General features: G+C 36.0%; 1 protein-coding gene across 1 annotated transcript in view; it reads left to right on the plus strand.

Annotated features, from left to right (window-relative positions):
• The window catches only part of AGBL4 (AGBL carboxypeptidase 4), a 1288259-nt gene that overhangs the window by 545209 nt on the left and 723424 nt on the right, over positions 1 to 19626 (plus strand). Inside the window, exon 4 of the mRNA XM_040626601.1 lies at positions 7765 to 7859. Coding sequence (XP_040482535.1) covers positions 7765 to 7859 — 95 coding nt within the window. The remainder of the gene's footprint in view (positions 1 to 7764; positions 7860 to 19626) is intronic.

Below are 19626 nucleotides of genomic sequence, written 5' to 3' on the forward strand. Positions count from 1 at the left end.
ACCAACATCTGTTGTTTCCTGTGATGCTAATTTTAGCCATTCTGACTGGTGTGAGGTGATATCTCATTGTAGTTTTGATTTTGTGTTTCCCCGATGATGAGTGATGTTGCATCTTTTCATGTGTATGTTAGCCATCTGTATGTCTTCTTTGGAAAAATGTCTATTCATGGCTTCTGCCCATTTCTTAACTGGATTATTTGTCTTTTGGGTGTTGAGTTTGTAAATTCTTTATAGATTTTGGATACTAACCCTTTATCAGATATGTCATTTGCAAATACCTTCTCCCCTCCACAGGTTGACCTTTAGTTTTGTTGACTATTTCCTATGCTGTGCAGAAGATTTTTATTTTGATGTAGTCCTGATTATTTTTGCTTTTGTTTTCTTTGCTTCAGGAGACGTATCTAGTAAGAGGTTGTTATGGCCGATGCCAAAAGATTACTCCCTGTGTTCTCCTCTAAGATTTTGATGGTTTTCTGTCTCACATTTAGAACTTTCATCCATTTTGAACTTATTTTTTTGTATGGTATAAGAAAGCGGTCCAGTTTCATTCTTCCACATGTTGCTGTCCAGTTTTCCTAACACCATTTGTTTTCTCCTTGTGCTTATCCCTGTTTTCTTCACTTTCTCTTGCCTTTCTCCACAACCAGGGCTCCCTCCCCTCCATAGCACCAGTGATCTGTTTCTCCCCCATACTACATCTCTGCACTTCCTATTTTCCTTGAAGTACCTCTCCTCTCCCTCTCTCTCCCTCCAGTTGTCAGTTTGTTCTTTCAATCATCAGGTCGATTAACTGAGTATTCAGAATGCTTTGATAGTTACCTAGTTGTGTTTGAGGAATGAGACAAACCCAGAGTCCTCCTACTACACCACCATCTTGGCTTCCAAACATGCTTTAAATCATCCCAAAGTTTTCCAGTTTTAAAATCCTCAAGGAAAGGTTTTTGTGCATCCCCATTCATTGACTCCAGGTAGTGGTATGCTGAAGTCAGCTGATACCTGTTCTCAATGGTGGATTGTCGAATTTTCAGGAACTTTGTGACTTGTGTTGACTACAGCCAGCATTAATGTACTGTATGGTGACTAACATAATATAATAAAAAATATTATTATAATAAAAAAAATAAAAAAAATAAATACCATGTTCATAGTAGCATTATTCACAATCACAAAGAGGTGGAAGCAACCCAGATGTTCCTCACTGGATTATTGGACAAACAAAATGTGGTATATACATGCAGCAGAATATTATTAAACCTTAAAAACATATCCTTTTACATTTAAATTATCTTTACATTACTGTGTATCTTTACATTTAGGTGTTACATTTTAGTCATTACCTGGGAAAGATGGTAAATGTGGATTTTTTTTTTCCTAATCAGTTTGAGAAATTTTTAAACATGTAAATTAATCAATTTCCAAATTTTGTGATTACTAATATTTGGAATTGTTTTTACTATTTTATTTTGGGTTTTTCATATACAGTGCTTTTTCTTTGCTTTTTATCTTCCCATCTTATCAAATCTTCTATTATATTTGTGATGTTTCCTTTATTCTCTTTTTCTTTTTACTCATTCAGAATTTATAACTCCTGTTTCTATAATTATAGTGACTACTCTTAACCTGCCACATGCTTATTTGATAGCAATGTCTTAAGTTAGCATCCCTGTCCTCCTTTGGAACCATACAAAGAACTTAATCGTACTTTAACTCTGATTTTGCCTCCCTTCACTTCATCCCAGTTGCAAACACATCTGTTATTGTTGACCAGAGTTTGGTGCAAGCTTATTAGCACTTCTCAAGTTTGTTATTTCATAATAATCATTTTATGCAGTCAGTTCCTATTTAGATTTACCTGTTACTCTGCTCACTGTTGTTTCTTGCCACTCTTACCTTCTTTGGTGTTCAGTTTCTTTCTTTGAAACTCATCCTTTAGTAAGTAGCTCCTTCACTGAGGTTCTGAAACTGCTATACTTCTTAGCTTTTTTTTGTCTGAATATTTATTTTACCTTCATTCTTGGGTGATAGGGAGTACATTATTTTCAGGCTTCTCACATTACTGGTGTTAAGTCTGCTTAAATCTAATTTCTGTGTCTTTGTGGGTAATTTATGTTTTCTCTGATTTGCTTTGAAAGCATGCCCTTTATATTTGTATTATGCTGTTTCACTATGATGTGTCTATATCTAGATATTTTTAACCCTGCTTTTTATTGACTTGTGATTCTTGAAGCTGAATATCATTTTCTTTTGAGATTTTTGCCTCTCCTGGTTTCTTTTCTCTCTTTCTATAACGCATATCTAATGTAGATTTTTTTTTCCTCTGTATCTTTTTGCCATATTTTGTTAATTCACTGTGTTGAGTTTTGGAAATGTCATCTATTCTGCATTTTAACCTGTCTACTGAATTTTAAGATCAGTTAGTGTAAAAAACATATTTCTAGAAGCTCTCTTTAACTTTTTAAAGAATATTTCTTGTCTTTAATTCTTTTTTTGTGTTTTGTTCTGTTTTCATCTTTTGAAATGCTATGTTAATTTTTTAATCATTTCAAAAATACTTTCTTTATAGTTTTATGACTTGAAATTCTTTGTGGCCAAATTCAGTTATTTATTTTTTGGTTGATTCTCACTTTTAGTGTGGATTATTTCCTTATATGTTTTATAAATATGTATGAAAGCTTAACCTCCACAGGACTTTGTTTATGGAAATTCTATGTTCTTGGGCTGCAAATGTGTGCATTTATTTGTTTATTTATTATGTTATGTTAGTCACCATACAGTACATCATTAGTTTTTGATATAATGTTCCATGATTCATTGTTTGCGTATAGCACCCAGTGCTCCATGCAACTTTTCATTGTTTTTACTAGGGGCTCCAGGGATATCTGCCTGTAACTAAACTTATTTTAAATATTTGACCTGGGTTCTTAAGTCCAAGTTGTAGTGTAAATTCAAACCAAACCCAAAAATGTTCTGGCCCATTTTTTAAAATTATTTTTTCTATCCCAAACCCAGAAATAGTTAGGCATGCTTCTTTGTCATCTCCCATTGCTTTTGAATGATTTCTTTCTAGAACATAGTTCTATTAATACTATATCATTTTGAGAGTACTAGATTTATGGAGGCATCTCATTCCAAACATCCTGCCTTATGCAGATTTAAGGCCTCATTTGCTATCCTTGTATGGATATTAAAATGTAAGTTTCTAGATACCAAAACCAATAATCCTGCTTCTGCACCTCTATTTTTCTGGCCTCTGTGGATTTCTATTTATTAGGAGCTCTTTATGTAAAGAATATTCCCAGATGTTCCTATGGTTATCTATGGCAGTACTGTGCAACTTTTTTCATGTCTAGTTACACAGAGTTATATTAATTCACACAGAGAAGATGATATTGTATAGAATGTTAGGGTAACTGGGGAACATTTCTTGGATAACCATATGATGTTTGGTCAAAAAAATTAACACGTAATTTAAAAATAAAACATAAATTACAAAGAGGAAATCAAATGTTAAGTTTATTTAGACAAACCATGAAAGACTCTGGACTCCAGGAAACAAACAGGGTTACAGAAGGGCGGGGGCTGGGGGGCTGGGGTAGCCAGGTGATGGGTATTAAGGAGGGCATGTGTTGTGATGAGAGCACTGGGTTTTATATGCAACTAATGAATCGTTGAACACTACATCTAAAACGATGTAATGTATGTTGGCTAACTGAACATAATAAAAAAATAACAAAATGCAGTAAATGGAAAAAAGAAAGAAAGAAAAGCAAAAGAACCTCTTTGGCTCCCATAAGTTTGAAGTCATACCGACTTGCACATACTAAAAATAAGAAAAAGCCTAACTTTTTGAAATGTTCTTCCTCATCATGATGTATAATACTGTATGTAAAACAAAACAAAACAAAACAAATATATAACTCTCCCCAAATGTTCCTTCCTTCCCTGGAGTACTCCCTTCTTTGTGAAGATTGTGTATTATCCCAGGCAGCTGTCCTGACTTGGGTTTAAATAAAACTCTCTTCCTTTCTCTCTAAAATGTTAAAAATCAATCAATCAATCTTCAGATTTTTAATTGAAACTCTTCAGTTTGTGTCTGCGAACATACCATTTTTATATGAGGTTTTTATTTCTGTAATGGATACATGCGATTCCTAATCAAGACTTTTCAGTGACAACCTCTTCAAAATCTTAATAGTCACCATCAGTGAGAAAGTGTTCACACAATAAAGTGATAAAAAATTTAAAACTGTTCAAATATTTAAACTGTATGAAATTATATTTAAGTCATTGAACAGCTCTCCCTTTCTTTTCACTCATAATTGCAAAGTTGAAATTTCATGTGAAAATCAAATGACTTTCAAATCTAATCAAACTTTTAATAAAATGTTTTTAGATAATGAAATATTTTAAAATTGTGATGACCCTCTAATTTGCAGCATGCACGTGCCTATTTAGAATAGTCCCTGGGAGTAGCTTGGACAATCTTAAATGGGAAACTTACTCATGATTAGACAAAAGTATCGGATATATGCAAAGTCAGAGAATCAAGTCCACTGTCTAGCCAGAATGCAGGCTCTTCACTATATCCCCAGACACTGGATCCTTCCATGGCTTACACCTAGAATGAAGCTTGAAGCTTGCACTCCTCCATAGCACCATGAACTGCTTGGTCAGAATGGACAGCGCTCCAGACCTCGCATATGGCTGCTTGAGAGCTATAATCCACCCTCAGCCTACCAGTGTGCTGCAGGTCCCTATTTACAAAGTTCTGATCTAGAGCACCATATTGCTAAAACAAGAAGCCTAAATTCAAATTTTAAATCTAAAGAAGAAAGAAAAAGAAATAGAAAGAAGAAAGGAAGGAAGAAGTTGTAATGAACTAAAATTTCCTATTTTATTGAAGATAAGGAGGAAGGCTTGATAAATACCGAGTACCTCTTATGAGGTAGATACAATGTGCTGGGTAATATACAATCTCACAGATTCTTATAAAAGTTTGTTGGGATGCTGTTATCATCCCAATTTTAGATATAAATAATCAATAGAAAAAATTATCTTGCCCAAGCTCACAGAACTAGTGGGGAACTGGGATTCAGTCCAGACGTATCGGTCTAGAATGTCCATGATCTTATTACTTTTGAGTCAGAGGACTTGGTTCAAATTCTACCTGTTCTACTTATTAGTTATATGAATTTAATTTACCTAATCTCAATATTACTTGCCTCATCCATAAATAAGAGATAATAAATAGTCCATGTCTCAAAAAGTTCATTATCCTCAAATGAGAATATCAGAGTGTATGATTGGAATTGAGGGCCAAGCATCAGTAGTTTTTAGAAGTTATCAAGTGATTCTAATATATGATGAGGTGATTCTATATACAAAACACTGAAATAATGTTAACAAGTGCTTGACTCAGAATTTGGTACATAGAAAGTACTTAGGAGTTGTTAGCTTTATAATTGTTGTTACCATTACCTTATGGAAGCCATTTCTTGTGATGCATTTTTGGTAAATAATAGATACTTTAGTGTAAAATACAGAAAGCCAAGATTTCTTGCACTGCCTACTTCCACATACCTTTGATTCTCATAGCCACATTTTGCCTTGCTCAAAAGACTGGAAAACATTTAAAAAAAAAAGAAAGTTTGGGTGGAGAATGGCAAGTGATGGTGTTCTTTTTGCATGGAGTGTCATGGAGAAAGTATAGTTTTTATGATTCGTTATTAGTTTCAATTCCTTCATGTCTAAAATTGGGCTAAAATAGACAACTTTTGTTTATAGATGGAGTAGCTAAATAATATAGCATATTTAAAAGACCTGGGAAATTTTCTTGGGCAGAAGATAATAGGATATTAATGATCAATTGATGTTTCACTTTCTCATTTCTTTATTCCAGCTTCACATATGAACATTATTTCTGTACTAGATTTTCCTTTATATTTAGCATTAATCTAGGTCCTAAAAGTGCAGTATGGCTTCCAGGTTCACTGGAAATGGATCTGACACCTGGAAAATCTCAGAAGAGAAAAGGGGGATTAAGCCCTGTGAGGTTCGAAGGCCATTTGTCCCCTTGATATTGATTTTCTTAAATCAGACAGTAGACAAGACCCTGGGAGAAGTAATTGAACTGACAACAGGCAGGTCCATGTTATTAATAATTGAACAGTCTTGGACATTCTTGATGACTTAATTTAATGACAGAAGAGAGGTCTGCAACTGAAATGCCTGGTGATGGGGTCAGTGGCTGGGTCTCTGAGCAGAAAGGAAAACACATTATTCCTAAGAGCTTATTTCATAGAACAAAGCATTTTGTGGTATTCCCAAATATGAAGCCAGAGAAAATAATTTTGATTTTCTCTTTTAAGAAAACAAAATTTCAAATGCTTAAAAAATTACCAGTGTATTTATTTTTGCCCTTACTTTACTAAACAGGCTTGGTTATAGTTATGAAATTTTGAACCTTAGTGAGTAACTCAAGGGTGGAGATCATGGACATTTTACTTATCTTTTTTATTCCCTTGATTTAAATATCGACTCTATATATTAATTGCATGACTTTGGACAAATTAATTCACCTCCCTGAATTCAGTTTCCACACCTTTAAAATGGAGATGTTAATATTTTGTATAGTTATAGTAGAATATTTAAACATTTATAAAGATGTGTAAGATTCCTGGCACTTAATATTATATAATACATCACACAATAAATATTTGCTCAATGAAATAATATGTGAATTTTGATGCTTCCCTTTCTTTCACTGCCTATGGATATAAAAACTAGTCTATGGTAACCTTTTGAAAGTTTTCCTTTTTCTCTGAGTATTCTTGCTGCCCTTGCTCTGGTCCTCATCCTCTCTTTTGGACTATTTCAATGGTCATTGAGTGTCTTTTAATCCTAGTTCTCTTCTCTTTCCCCATCTCTCCTCTCCACTTATAATAAAACTGTTTACTAAAGCAAAGGCTGATCTCTTTTAACTATACTACCCTCCTGGAAAGATTTTAGTCATCTAGGGCACACCACTCCCCCATTTTAAAGGTGAAGCCCAGAGAGGGAAAGGGACTTATCCAAGTACCGATGCTTATATAAATTGATGCTGAGATTAGGATTGAGCTCAGTATCCCTGACCCCCAGCGGAGGATAACAAAAAGAGGTGCAGAAGGGGATATATATCCTCTAGGTCTAGTAGAAAGGGTGCCAAACAGTTGCAGAACTTTTTAACTTCAATTTTGCATTCACTTATTATCTTTTCTAAACTTCAAATGCAATACTGTTACTCTAATTAATACTGTTATTCATTTCCATATCAATTCTAAGTCAGCCCGGAGAAAGGGCATAGTTAATAACAATAGCTAAAATTTATGTAGCATTAACTCTGTACAAAGCATGGTTCCAAACACTGTAAATATACTACCTTATTTAATTATCATCAGTAATCCTAAGTACTGTTATTATCCCCATTTTTCAAATGAGGAAACTGAGACACAGAAAGGTTTAGTAGCTTGGCAAGGTCACACAGCTAGAGAGTGGTAAAGTAGGATTAAAACTCAGGCTTCCAGGTTCCAGAGTCTGTGCTCTTGGCTACTGTACTAAGCTGGCACAAATACATTGAATTTCTGCAGGCACCATTTATTCTCACTATACTGTTGGCAACTAGTTCATATGGCTTCCTCTAACCTTGCTTGTCGTTTTCGTTCCTAATTAGCAGGAAGTGACAACTTGCATAGCATAGTCTTCTGATAAACTTTCCCTTTTTTTCAGAGAGTCATTTTCAACATTGTTAACTTCAGTAAAACCAAGAGTCTTTATAGAGATGGGATGGCCCCGATGGTGAAATCTACAAGCAGACCCAAATGGTAAGTGACCAGAACGGGGTCTACTTCTGGTTGGAAATTTGACCCAGGTATCAGAGTTTATGTGCTAGATGGCTAGGGCTTAGCCTCACTGGCACTGAGAGGAGTAAGATGAGTTTCTTGATGGCCATCATTTGGGTTCTAGGTTTAGGGCTCTTTGAGAATGTTGGGATAGGGGACATGGTTCCACACATGGAGTGACCAGCATTCCATTATGAGGGAAGGTACGGTCTGTTACTTGGTAAACTTCCTGTCCTGTTGGCCTTTTATCATGGTATCTTTGGAAATGTAACTGAAATTGATTCTATGATGTTTTTATTTTTGTTTCCTAGCCTGAGCATGGATGTTGTATAGTAACCTGGTAGAATATTAGGAATTAGAGTTTAGTAGATTTCTCTTGCTTTGCTTGTTTTTTGTGGCATTTTTATATAGATGTTGTGTGCTTTATGGATGTTAAAGTTATACTTGTTCATTGCTATAACGAGGGTGAGGAGAGTTTGATAGGCTTATTTAAAATAGTAATAATTATGATAGTGATGATGATGATAACTGCTCTCACTTACTGAGAACCTATTCTTTTTATATATTTTACATTTGCTGTCACTATTATCACAACAGTTTTGCAAGGGAGAACTTAAATATTCCTATATTACAGATGAAAAAATTGAGGCTAGGAGAAGGTAAGTACTTTCTCAACACCATAGATACTGAGAGGAGGAGCCTGTGTTATTTTTATTACCCCCATAGTACCATCAAAACCAATTTTTCATCCATCCATTCATTTATTCTTTCAACAAACATTGACTGAATGTACCAAAATGAGAATTTTTAAAGACAGAAACCAGTGTTATTCATCTATCACACAGTAGGTATTAACTGAATGCTTGTTGAACTAAACTGAATTCGTTATGAGAATTTACATGTAAAGTGCTGGGCACTTCCTAAGTGCTCAATAAATGTCATCTATTATTAATAGTATTATGTAAAACACTATACAAATGCAAGGAATTGTTAATATTATTCTAGCTTTGATCCCTGTTCAAATTTTAATGACTAGTGAGAAGATCATCTCCAAATGTCTATATTTATAGAAAACTAGCAATTCATAAATATTGAATTGTGCTTTTATCTACAAACGATACTTGGCAATTTTCTATAATTGTTGGGCTCAGAAGCTCAGGTTTGTAAAAGTGTAGGCATTGGATGATAATGAAAACTGTTTATTTATTTATTTATTTATTTTAAAGGTTTAATTTATTTATTTGACAGAGATAGAGACAGCCAGCGAGAGAGGGAACACAAGCAGGGGGAGTGGGAGAGGAAGAAGCAGGCTCATAGCAGAGGAGCCTGATGTGGGGCTCGATCCCGTAACGCCAGGATCACGCCCTGAGCCGAAGGCAGACGCTTAACCGCTGTGCCACCCAGGCGCCCCTGAAAACTGTTTATTAAAAGATAAAAATATCTTCCTGGGCTTGTTTTTTTGTTTTTGTTTTTGTTTTTTGGTTTTTGGGGTTTTTTTGCTTTGCCGCATCAAGTCAACTATATTGCTATTCCTGGATCTCCTTTAGACAGTGGGATCTGGGCAAGGGGTAGGTAGGCCTTTGTTTTGAGTTTCTGAACTCAACCCAGTGGATAATAATATAGCGCATCTCTGTTAATAGGTGTATGTGTAGATGTGTACTTCAAACCTTGCCAACAAAAGGACATCACTGTTGATCTGATCATGAGGGCCCTCAAAATAACATTATACTTCTTTTATGAGGCCCTGTGTTACGATCTTACACAGCAACCATAATCACCATCCCTTTTTCCCTACTGTTCAGTGCTGGAGTCTTCTCTTTTTTTGTGCTTTTTAAAAATCCTTAAGCTTTAATCATTCCATTTTTTTTTCTTAATTTCTTATCGATTATCATTTGGGGCCTCTCTGTTAGGGCTCTTGACAAGATTTTAAAATATTAATGAGTTCTTGCATTTATATTATAATACCTGAGGATGAAGTTAGTACTCTTACCCAGTGTTGGCAGGCTCTCAGTAGCAGCCTTTATTCAGTCATTGGGCTTTTCTAATGGTCTGAAAGAGCTTAAATGTTCAGAATTCAGTTTATTGTAGTTCATCAGGCTGGTAAGGTACAAGGTACCAGAGCAAATCAGGTTGTTGATACGTCTCATCTCTCATCTTTTTGACTTTGCTAACCCCAGACTTTGGATGCAAAGCTACTCACATTCCTTCATAGTTCCCTTTCTTAAAGCCAAACTGAGATATTGTATACTTAGTAGTACTTTATTGATCATCTTAATGTGTCACATACTATTCTAGATATTGGGGATACAGTATATATATATATGACAGAAATGATCTGTCCTCAAAGGGAACTTTCTTTTTACAATTTTATTAACTGATCTGTACATGCCATTATTGTTACACTCCTTGCTACTGGTTTGTTCTGAGGATTCTTTCTGCCCCTTTAGTGTTTTCTGCTTAGGACTTTCTTCTCTTTCTTGTGTCAGTTACCTGTACCAGAATCTGTCTTCCAGTAGTCATTTAAATGTTCTTAGGGCAACATAAAAATTGTACATGACTGTTTGGCTCTCAGATTATTAGATTTTATTTGCCCTGAAGATTCCATTATAATTTAGGATTCTAGACAACAGCCTGACTCAGAACTGACAAATACATTGTAGATTCCAGTATTAGAATATCTCCTCTAGTGTTTTCCTAATTCCATTTTTCCCCAAATCCAAGGCAACCAAACAAAAGAAGTTTCTGATACTTTTCTTATCTAGGGACTTCACTTCCTTTAATATTCCAAACAGACCTTGGAAAAACTCTTACCTCATGACAAATACTAAAATTTCTAAATTTCCTGGATGAAATATGTACCAGCTTAGGAAAAGACATTTCACCTTTTCAAGGTGAAATAAAACATTCTTCTTCACCTTTGTTTTAGGGGGCCATAACTGATGCCAAGTAAAGATGCCTTCAGGCCTTAGCATAGGTTTGGTAATCAACTAGTTGTAGAAAGCAGATGAACGAACGAAACAACTAAAAAGCCATTGTGCAAATATATGGCTACTCAAGATTGTTCTGCCTTGAGGAGATAAAGTCAGAATACCTAGCAGCAAAATGGAGAAGCTGAAATATTCAGAAATTTTCTGCCTATTTTAGTTCACTCTAATTTTGTTTCCACATTAAACTTCTTAAGAAGTGTTGGTTGTTAAGTCTCAAGTTTATGCAACTGCAATTCATTAATATTTTTTAATATTGTCCAAGGCTGAAATTGCTCTGTGATGGGCACTGCAGGGAATTGGCATTATAAAACAGCCAAAATCTATATTCTTACTTAAGCAGAAACTAAGCCTAGGATATTTATACATGCAGTAAGTGGTGGCATTAGCCAGAGACCTCAGGACTCCCAAGTTTACTGTTCCCCCCATATTCTATGCATGGGGAAGGTGGGAGAAGGGGACACAAATAAGCAGGGAGTTGCATGCTACTGTTTGGCCTTTGGTAGATCTGAAATAACTCTTCTGATTGACTTGTCCATTATAGTAGATGCAGGAGATTAGACTACATCTCAAAAGTGGCTCCCATTAAACACAATGTTATTGAGCATCTAACTTTGTGCTAGGTCTTGGGGTGATAATATGAATCTGACAATATGAATAATCTGATCGGGATTATTTCTGTAAAATTTTATTTTCTACAAGTTGAAAGGAAACACAAACAGAAATAAGTACAAAATAAGGAGCATTGTGCTAAAAACCATTAGGGAATACATAAAGTATGCTGTGGCATTAGAGAAGAGAAAGAAAGTTACATGATCAGGACTGTGGAGAAGGAGAACCTTTGGGTGCACTTGGGACTTCAGGTAGATCTCAAGGAAATGGGACATGAACAAAATTAAGGAAATGGAATTCCACACAGAAGATATCATGTGATAAGCTATGACATTTCTTTTATAAGCCTCAGTTTCCTCACTGTAAAATGCAAAATAGCTTTATTCAGTTTTATAAGAAACACATGTGAAATGGGTAACTTTAAAGTTTCAAATAGCTCATGAATTCAATAAATTCCCTGACCATTTCTTTCCTTTTTCCCTGACTCACTCAAGACTGATTAGGTGAGCATTATGCCTTCTCTTCTTCCCTCCTTTTCTTCCTTTCCATCCTCCTTCTTTCCTTCTTCCCTCCCTCCTTCTCGCTGTCAATAAATCCCTACAAGTAGTTACAGTAGACCAGGAATTATGCAAGGTATTGGTACAAAATAGTACGGAGTGATATGATTACTGTTCTCATAAATCACATAGTTTACTGGGCTAGACATCAAACACGTAAGTGTAGTAAAGTGTGATAACTGTGACTACAGGGAGAATTCAGCGTGCTGTGGAAACTATTCAGCATTTAAAACTTAATCTACTCCAAAAATAAGAGACCTTCCCTAGGTGTGTTCCTTATGCCAAGAACTGAAAGATGAATAGGTGAGATCATAGTAAGCAGGGATATGTGTGAAGTAATAAATGTGTTTGGAGACAAAGGGATGAGAAAGAACATTACATTTTTGATGAGAGAAGGCCAATATGATTGGAACATGAAATTCTAAAGAGAAGGTGACTAGAGAGGGAGGTAGGAGTGAGAGTGAGGTGAGCTTTGTAAGCCAAGGTAAAGAGCTGGACCTGATTCTGAAGGCACTGTAAAGAAAATAAAGAAATTAAGCAGGACAGGATCAGAATGGCAGTTTAGAAAGATCAGTCTTAATGCTTCATAGAGAGTATTTTGGAAGGAGGGCAGTTGTTTGGAGGTTTTTTGCAATACCTTAGGCTACAGCTGATGATAGATTTAGATTGGTAACAGTAGTGGTGAAAACAAGTGGATAGATTTGAGGGTTAACAGAAGACTGAATCAATTTAACCTTTTGATTGAATAGATGTAAAGGGTAAAAGAGAGGTGGGAATTCTGGATGAATCCCAGGTTTTCTGGCATATGCAACAAAAAGGTTGTTGGTGTCATTTACTGAAGACAAGGGTTATAAGAGGAAAGAGTTTTGGCAGATTTGGTTGGAAAGAGGAGATGGTGATCTTAGCCTTGGAAACATACAACTAGAAGTGCCTGAGAGATATTCAAGTACAGATGTCAAGTAGGCATTGGGGTGCATTAGTAAGAGACCCAAGAGAGGAATCTGGAGGTACAGATTCAGGAGTCATGAGCCTGTAGATGATAACCAGAATGGTGGGGGCAGATGTGGTGTCTCAGGGAGGTTGTATGGACAGAAGAAGGAAGATTAGGACAGGACTCTGAGAAATCCCTGTTTAAAAGTTGAATAGATGATGAGAAACCCACAAAAGAGGAGAAGGGGAACTGGCCGGAGGGGTAGGAAGAAAACCAAGATAGTATAGTGTCATGTAACCAAGAAGAGAGGGCTTTTCTAAAAAAGAGGGAGTGACTAACACTGCCAACTGCTACTGAAAGGTCAAAGATAATTAAAGTCTTAAAATGCCCAATGCTTGTAGCGATGTAGAGATCATTAGAGACTTCGTTGAGTGCCATTTTAGTGACATAGCAGGAGTTCAAGTCAGCTGTGTGAGATAAGGAATGAGTTGGGGGATGAAGAAAGTATAAAGAAATGGAGACCATAAACATAGATGGTTCTTTCAAAAGTTTGGCTATGAAAATTCAAGAAAGAGATACAAGTCCATGGGACAGACAACAAGTAAATAGGCAGTTATAATAAATACCCTTTTGAATTAAGTGTAGTGATAGTTATGTACAAATAGCAATAGCTTTATATTATTCTTCATGTAATGATAATCTTTAGCCTTGACCTCGTGAAAATAGAAACTAAACTTTTGAAATTAAAGATGTATTTTCTGAAATAATGGGGCTTTACTCTATTGTTACAAAAATAATATTTTGTTTAAAAATTATAAATTCATGGATTCATATTTAAAAACAATTAAGTCGTACACTTAAAATTAAATTACATCCCTTGGGCCCCCCATATACCTAATCTTCCTGCTTTATTCTTCTGTATAGCACTAATTATCATCTAGTAAACTATAATGTATTATTTATTTTGTTAGCTGTCTCTCCATCTATTAGAAAGTAAGCCATGGGAATAGGGATTTTCATCATTTTTGTATTCATTTGTGTATCCCTAGCACCTCAAACAGTGCTTGGTATATAGGACATACTCAATAAATATTTGTTAAATAAATGAATTAATCCATTATTTTTACATATTCTTTTTTAGTTTTTGTTTCCATAAGCACATTTTCACACAGCAGCAATGAAATATATGTACCCATTTATATTCTGTTCTTTTCATTGAACTTTGTATCAAAACAATTTCTCATGTCTTCTACTAGCATTCATTATACCATAGTTGGAGAATTGTTTACTGTTTTTATATATCATAATTTATTCTATCATATCTCCATTGGTGAGTATTTAGTTTTTTAATATATTTAATATATTTCTTCTTAGGTAGATAATATGATAGATAGATAGATAGATAGATAGATCAGATTTTTTTTAGAATCAGGTCCTAAGAGAGAGATTACAAGAATGATGACTATCAACTTCTTCCATTCATGCTCTCAAATATGTTGCACCAATTTAATATGCTACCCTTGGTCTGTCTCTGTCTATCAGTTTTAATGCAATCTGGACAGCATTAGGAATTGTCATTGGGGCAAAAAACTAGTTTAGGAGCTGTAAATGGTCCTTTTGTGTCTTTTGTTGTTGTTGTTGTTGTTCTCATTTGAGCTTGCATCTTAAGAATATTGGCATTAGTATAGTGTCAAAACTGAGTTTCCAAAAATAAATATAATTGCATTAAAAAGAAAAGGTAAGACATTGCAGACATTCTGAGAAAGGATGGAGTATGGACTATGAGAAACAAACTGAGGGCCTCAGAGGGGGGGGTGGGGGAATGGGATAGACTGGTGATGGGTAGTAAGGAGGGCACGTATTGCATGGTGCACTGGGTGTTGTACGCAACTAATGAATCATTGAGCTTTACATCAGAAACCGGGGATGTACTGTATGGTGACTAACATAATATAATAAAAAAACATTAAAAAAAAAGATGGAGTAGATGCACTCTTCCTTATTTCTCCCACTAAGTACATCCAAAAACCATATACATTACTTTTGGAACAAACGTAGAAGATCTGAAAGGTGGAGAGAAGAGGGAAGACTGGCTAAGTTTCTCAGGACCTGAGATATGATATAGTGGTGAATTTCCTGGGTTTCATTTTTGCTTCATACATGCTAGAATGGTTGGTTGAGAAGCCAGAAACCTAGCCAATGGGCATAGATAAAAAACAAGTCTTCCCGAAAGCCTATTCTTACTAAACAAAAGAAGAAAGAAAGAAAGAGAGAAAGAGAGAAAGAGAGAAGGAAGGAAGGAAGGAAGGAAGGAAGGAAGGAAGGAAGGAAGGAAGGAAAGAAAGAAAGAAAGAAAGAAAGAAAGAAAGAAAGAAAGAAAGAAAGAAAGGAGGGTTCAGCCCAGTAAGATAGAAGACTTTGAGATAGTAATTACCCACTCTAGCCAAACACCCTGGTAAAAAATTGTCCACTTCCACCGTCACCAACAAAGGAGGAGTGAGGAGCCTAGACTTCCATCTTTGCTCCAACCCTCCACTAGGTGGTGTCAGAGAAAAGTAGGGAACTGGGAATTTCATTCATGCTAGTCAGTAATGAATCCGTTCCTCTTCTCCATGATGTCAAACCATGAAGAATCTGAACTTCTACCACCCACTGAAAGATGGGATCAATAGCAAAGTGCAGGGAGTAGAGAAAAGAATAAATGAATCTGAGGATAGAACAATAGAAGTTAGTAGATCTGAACAATGGAGAAAAAATAGACTAAAGAGAAAAATGAACAGAACCTCAGGGAGCTGTGGGACCAAAAATCTAACATTCATGTCATTAGAATTCCAGAAGGAGAGGTGAAAAATTTGTTTGAAATGGCTAAAATCTTCTCAAATTTGGCAAAAGACATAAGCCTATAGATTCAAGAGAATGAGTGAACCCAAAATAGGAAAAAAGTGAGGGAAATCCATGCCAAGAAACATCATAATCAAACTAAGGAAAGAAAGAATCTTGAAAGCAATGAGAGAAAATAACACCTTACCTATATGGAAAAATAAATTTAAACACAACAGATTTCACATCGGAAACTATAAAGGCCAAAGAAAAGTGGCACAATGTTCTTTAATACTGAAAGAAAAGAACTGTAAACTCAGAATCCAATATCCAGCAAAATATCTTTCAAGAAATCAAGACATTTGATGAAGGAAAAACTTCATTAAAAGGAAAGAGTATTTCTCCCCTTCCTTCTCCTACCGATCTTCCTATTTCTTATGTTCCATAAATGAGTGAAACCATATGATAATTGTCTTTCTCTGCTTGACTTATTTCACTTAGCACAATCTCCTCCAGTTCCATCCATGTTGCTGCAAATGATGTGTAATTGTTCTTTCTGATGGCCAAGTAATAATAAGGGGGGGGGGTAAACAGAAGGGGGAATGAACCATGAGAGACTGTGGACTCTGGGAAACAAACTGAGGGCTTCAGAGGGGAAGGGGTGGGGGATTGGGGTAGGCTGGTGATGGGTATTAAGGAGGGCACGTATTGCATGGTGCACTGGGTGTTATACACAAATAATGAATCATGGAACATTACATCAAAAACTAAGGATATACTGTAGGGTGACTAACATAACATAATAAAAAATTATTATTAAAAAAAAAAGGAAAGAGTACTTGTCAACAGAATACCTCCCCTAAAAGAATGGGAAAAGGAAGTTCTTAAAACAAAAGAAATGATAAAAGAAGGACTCTTGGAATGTCAGAAAGAAATATCGTAAAGAGTAAAAATATAGGTAAATACAATAAACTTTTTTCTCCATTTTCTAAAGTATGTTTGATGTTGAAACAATAATTATAACATTGATGCAGTTTTTAATGTATATATATTTAACATCATATTATATGTGGAAAGGTAAAGGGGCTTAAAAGGAGGTAGAGTTTTTGCACTTATCTCAAAATGGTAAATTGCAACATCAATAGACAGTGATAAGTTATGTATGTATAATATAGGATGGTAAGGGATAGTGGGGTGGGTGTGATCATAGGGGGTAGCATCTGAGAGATCTTTATGGTGATACAATAGTTCTGTATCTTGATTGTGGTGGTGATTACATGTGATAAAATGGCATAAAACTATGCACACATGTTGTACCAATGTAAATTACCTGGTTTTGAAATTGTTATTCATTATTCATAACTATAGTTATGTAAGATGAGCCTTTGAGGGAACCCAGATGAAGGCTACACAAGACCTCTCTGTACTATTTTTAAAAATCCATGAGAATCTATAATTATCTCAAAACAAAAAGTTAAAACCACATTATTTAACCCACTCTTCACAAAGAACCCCAAAAAGTATAAGAATATTTTGAAGAATGTCAACAAGTGCAGAAGGATCTGAAGCTTCCCAGAGACTAAATGAGGGGTGGGAGGGAAACATGGGGAGGGTCTTTTTGAATGTGTACAAAAAGAAAAACTCTTAAAAATCTTATTCCAGAATGAATAATGTAACCTGAGGGAATATGGAACTAGAAATAGGGCAGTGGGGAGGGAGTAACGTGACACTTGAGTCTATATTCCATCTCTGGGTCTTCTAGTAGCTCACCTAACCTCTCTGTGCCACCATTTCTTCACACAGGTCACAGCAAGGTTGTCCACTCTAGGTGATTTTCACCCTGTGCTCCCTGGAGAGTTCTTGCATAGGGCAAGGAGAAAACTCAGTGAAAATGCAGGCTGTTCTCTCTTATTTCCACCGGAGCAAATGTGCCTTTGCCTGCTTCACTTATCAGTTATCTAAATCAACTTTTATTTTTAAAAATAGGTAGATTGATATATCTCACCACTCTATATAAAATAAAGATTATTATCCACAGCCTTTCAAATGGGGAAATAGAAACTGCAAGAAGATATATGACTTGTCACAAATCATACAGCAAGTAAGTGCATAGCAGAGCCTGGAGCCCACATGGGAATGGTTGTCTACCTATTACTTTCCTCACTGTGCCACATTGCCTTCAAATAAAAGTTGAAAACTTTGAGCTTGGTAACAATTTCTAACAATTTCCTTTAGTTTTATACAATGTGTCCTACCAATAGAACCTATTCAGCAATGGGGGGCTCTCAGTATGTGGTGAGTTCTGGAGCTGCCTCAGTAGAAAGATGATATCCACTCGTCAGGGAGAAAGTGGAGAGGATTCTTGCCCTGGGAAGGAGGGTGGACCATCTGTATCACTGTCACTGTTGCCAGTCAAATTATAAGGCATTCTGGGAAAGTATTATAGTTATTATAATTGTTTTAACCTCAAAACTCAGATGGAAGGAAGCACAGAAAGGAAGAGAGAAAGAATCTATGCTACAATCCCAGTCATGGGATGGTGAGACAAATGAGGAAATGAGTAAGAGGCAAAGAGAATTTGCTGGTTAATGAACTCGAAGGTGGTGACTTCCAAGATCCCGTCATATTCAAACTATGGCCTAAAATATTATGATTCCAGTCTCTTCGTATGGAGTTCAGTTCAGTTTAATTCAGGAGTAATGTATATCTTTCTGCCATAATCGGCTTTCAGACTGTGTACTAAGTGCTTTGATTCTCTTGGAACCTTGGGAAGGGTATATGTCACTTTCCCATTTTTTAAATGAGCATAGCAAGGCTCAGGGTGATGAAGTAACTAGCCCTAATAGTTTAGGAAAGCTAGAGCTGGTATTTGAATGTAGAGTTGCTAATTTTAATCTTAATCCTTTTTTCTATTCTTGTATAGTAGTGGTTAATAGTTTAAGCTTAAGCTTTCTCCACTTTGGAGTGGAGGAATCTGAATTTAACCTGGTTGTGTTGTGTTTGTTATGAGGAGGGTATGTGACTCACTCAAGATCATATAGCAAGTAAGAGCAGGGCAGAGCATGGAGTCCACATGGGGCTCACTGGCAAGCCCATTGCTTTCTTCTGTGCTGCCACACTGTTTCCCTTTGCTTTTACTCCAGGTAAAGGGGCTGAAGTGTAACAGCTTGGTACAGGAAAAAAGCACTGGCTCTGTGGTCAACCAGTCAAACCTGAATTCAGATCTGACCTCTTGCCTTTGGATGGGGCCAATAATAGCTACCATTATTTAACCTCAAATAATACACTCCCTGTGCTACTGTGCTGTATGATTTCTCCTTAACTTTCACAGCAGACAGGCCAGGACATGAGTGAGGAAACCTGGTGTTTGTGTCATGTAATGCCAACATCTCAGAAAGAAGAAGTCTTAGTGATCACCTAGTCCAAAGCCCTTATTTTGCACAGGAAGAAACTAAAGGCCAGAGAAGTATTTGTCTAAAGACTCCAACTGTTCTTCAACAGTTATATTTGAACCCAGTCTGTCCAACTCTTTGGCCACAGCATGAAACAGTCTGCAAAACACTTTATTGTTACAAAAGGATTTTGCATCGTGATATCCTCACAATAGCACTAGGAGACAGGAAAATCAGAGATTATCACTTCCAGATGAGGAAGCTGAGGCTTAGAAAAAGAGTCACGTAACTAGTCAGAGGCAGAGCCAAGAATCTGTCCCAAATCTGTGAGAGACCTATAGCCATGCTTGGTCGCTTCCCCCCCCCCTCCTTCTTCATCATGATAAGTGTACTCTTAAATCCCTAACACCTATTTCACCCATCCCTCCCACCCACCTCCCCTCTGGTAACCAT

The sequence above is a fragment of the Ursus maritimus genome, unplaced genomic scaffold (assembly GCF_017311325.1).
Source record: "Ursus maritimus isolate PB19 unplaced genomic scaffold, ASM1731132v1 scaffold_12, whole genome shotgun sequence".
NCBI classification, from domain to species: Eukaryota; Metazoa; Chordata; class Mammalia; order Carnivora; family Ursidae; genus Ursus; species Ursus maritimus.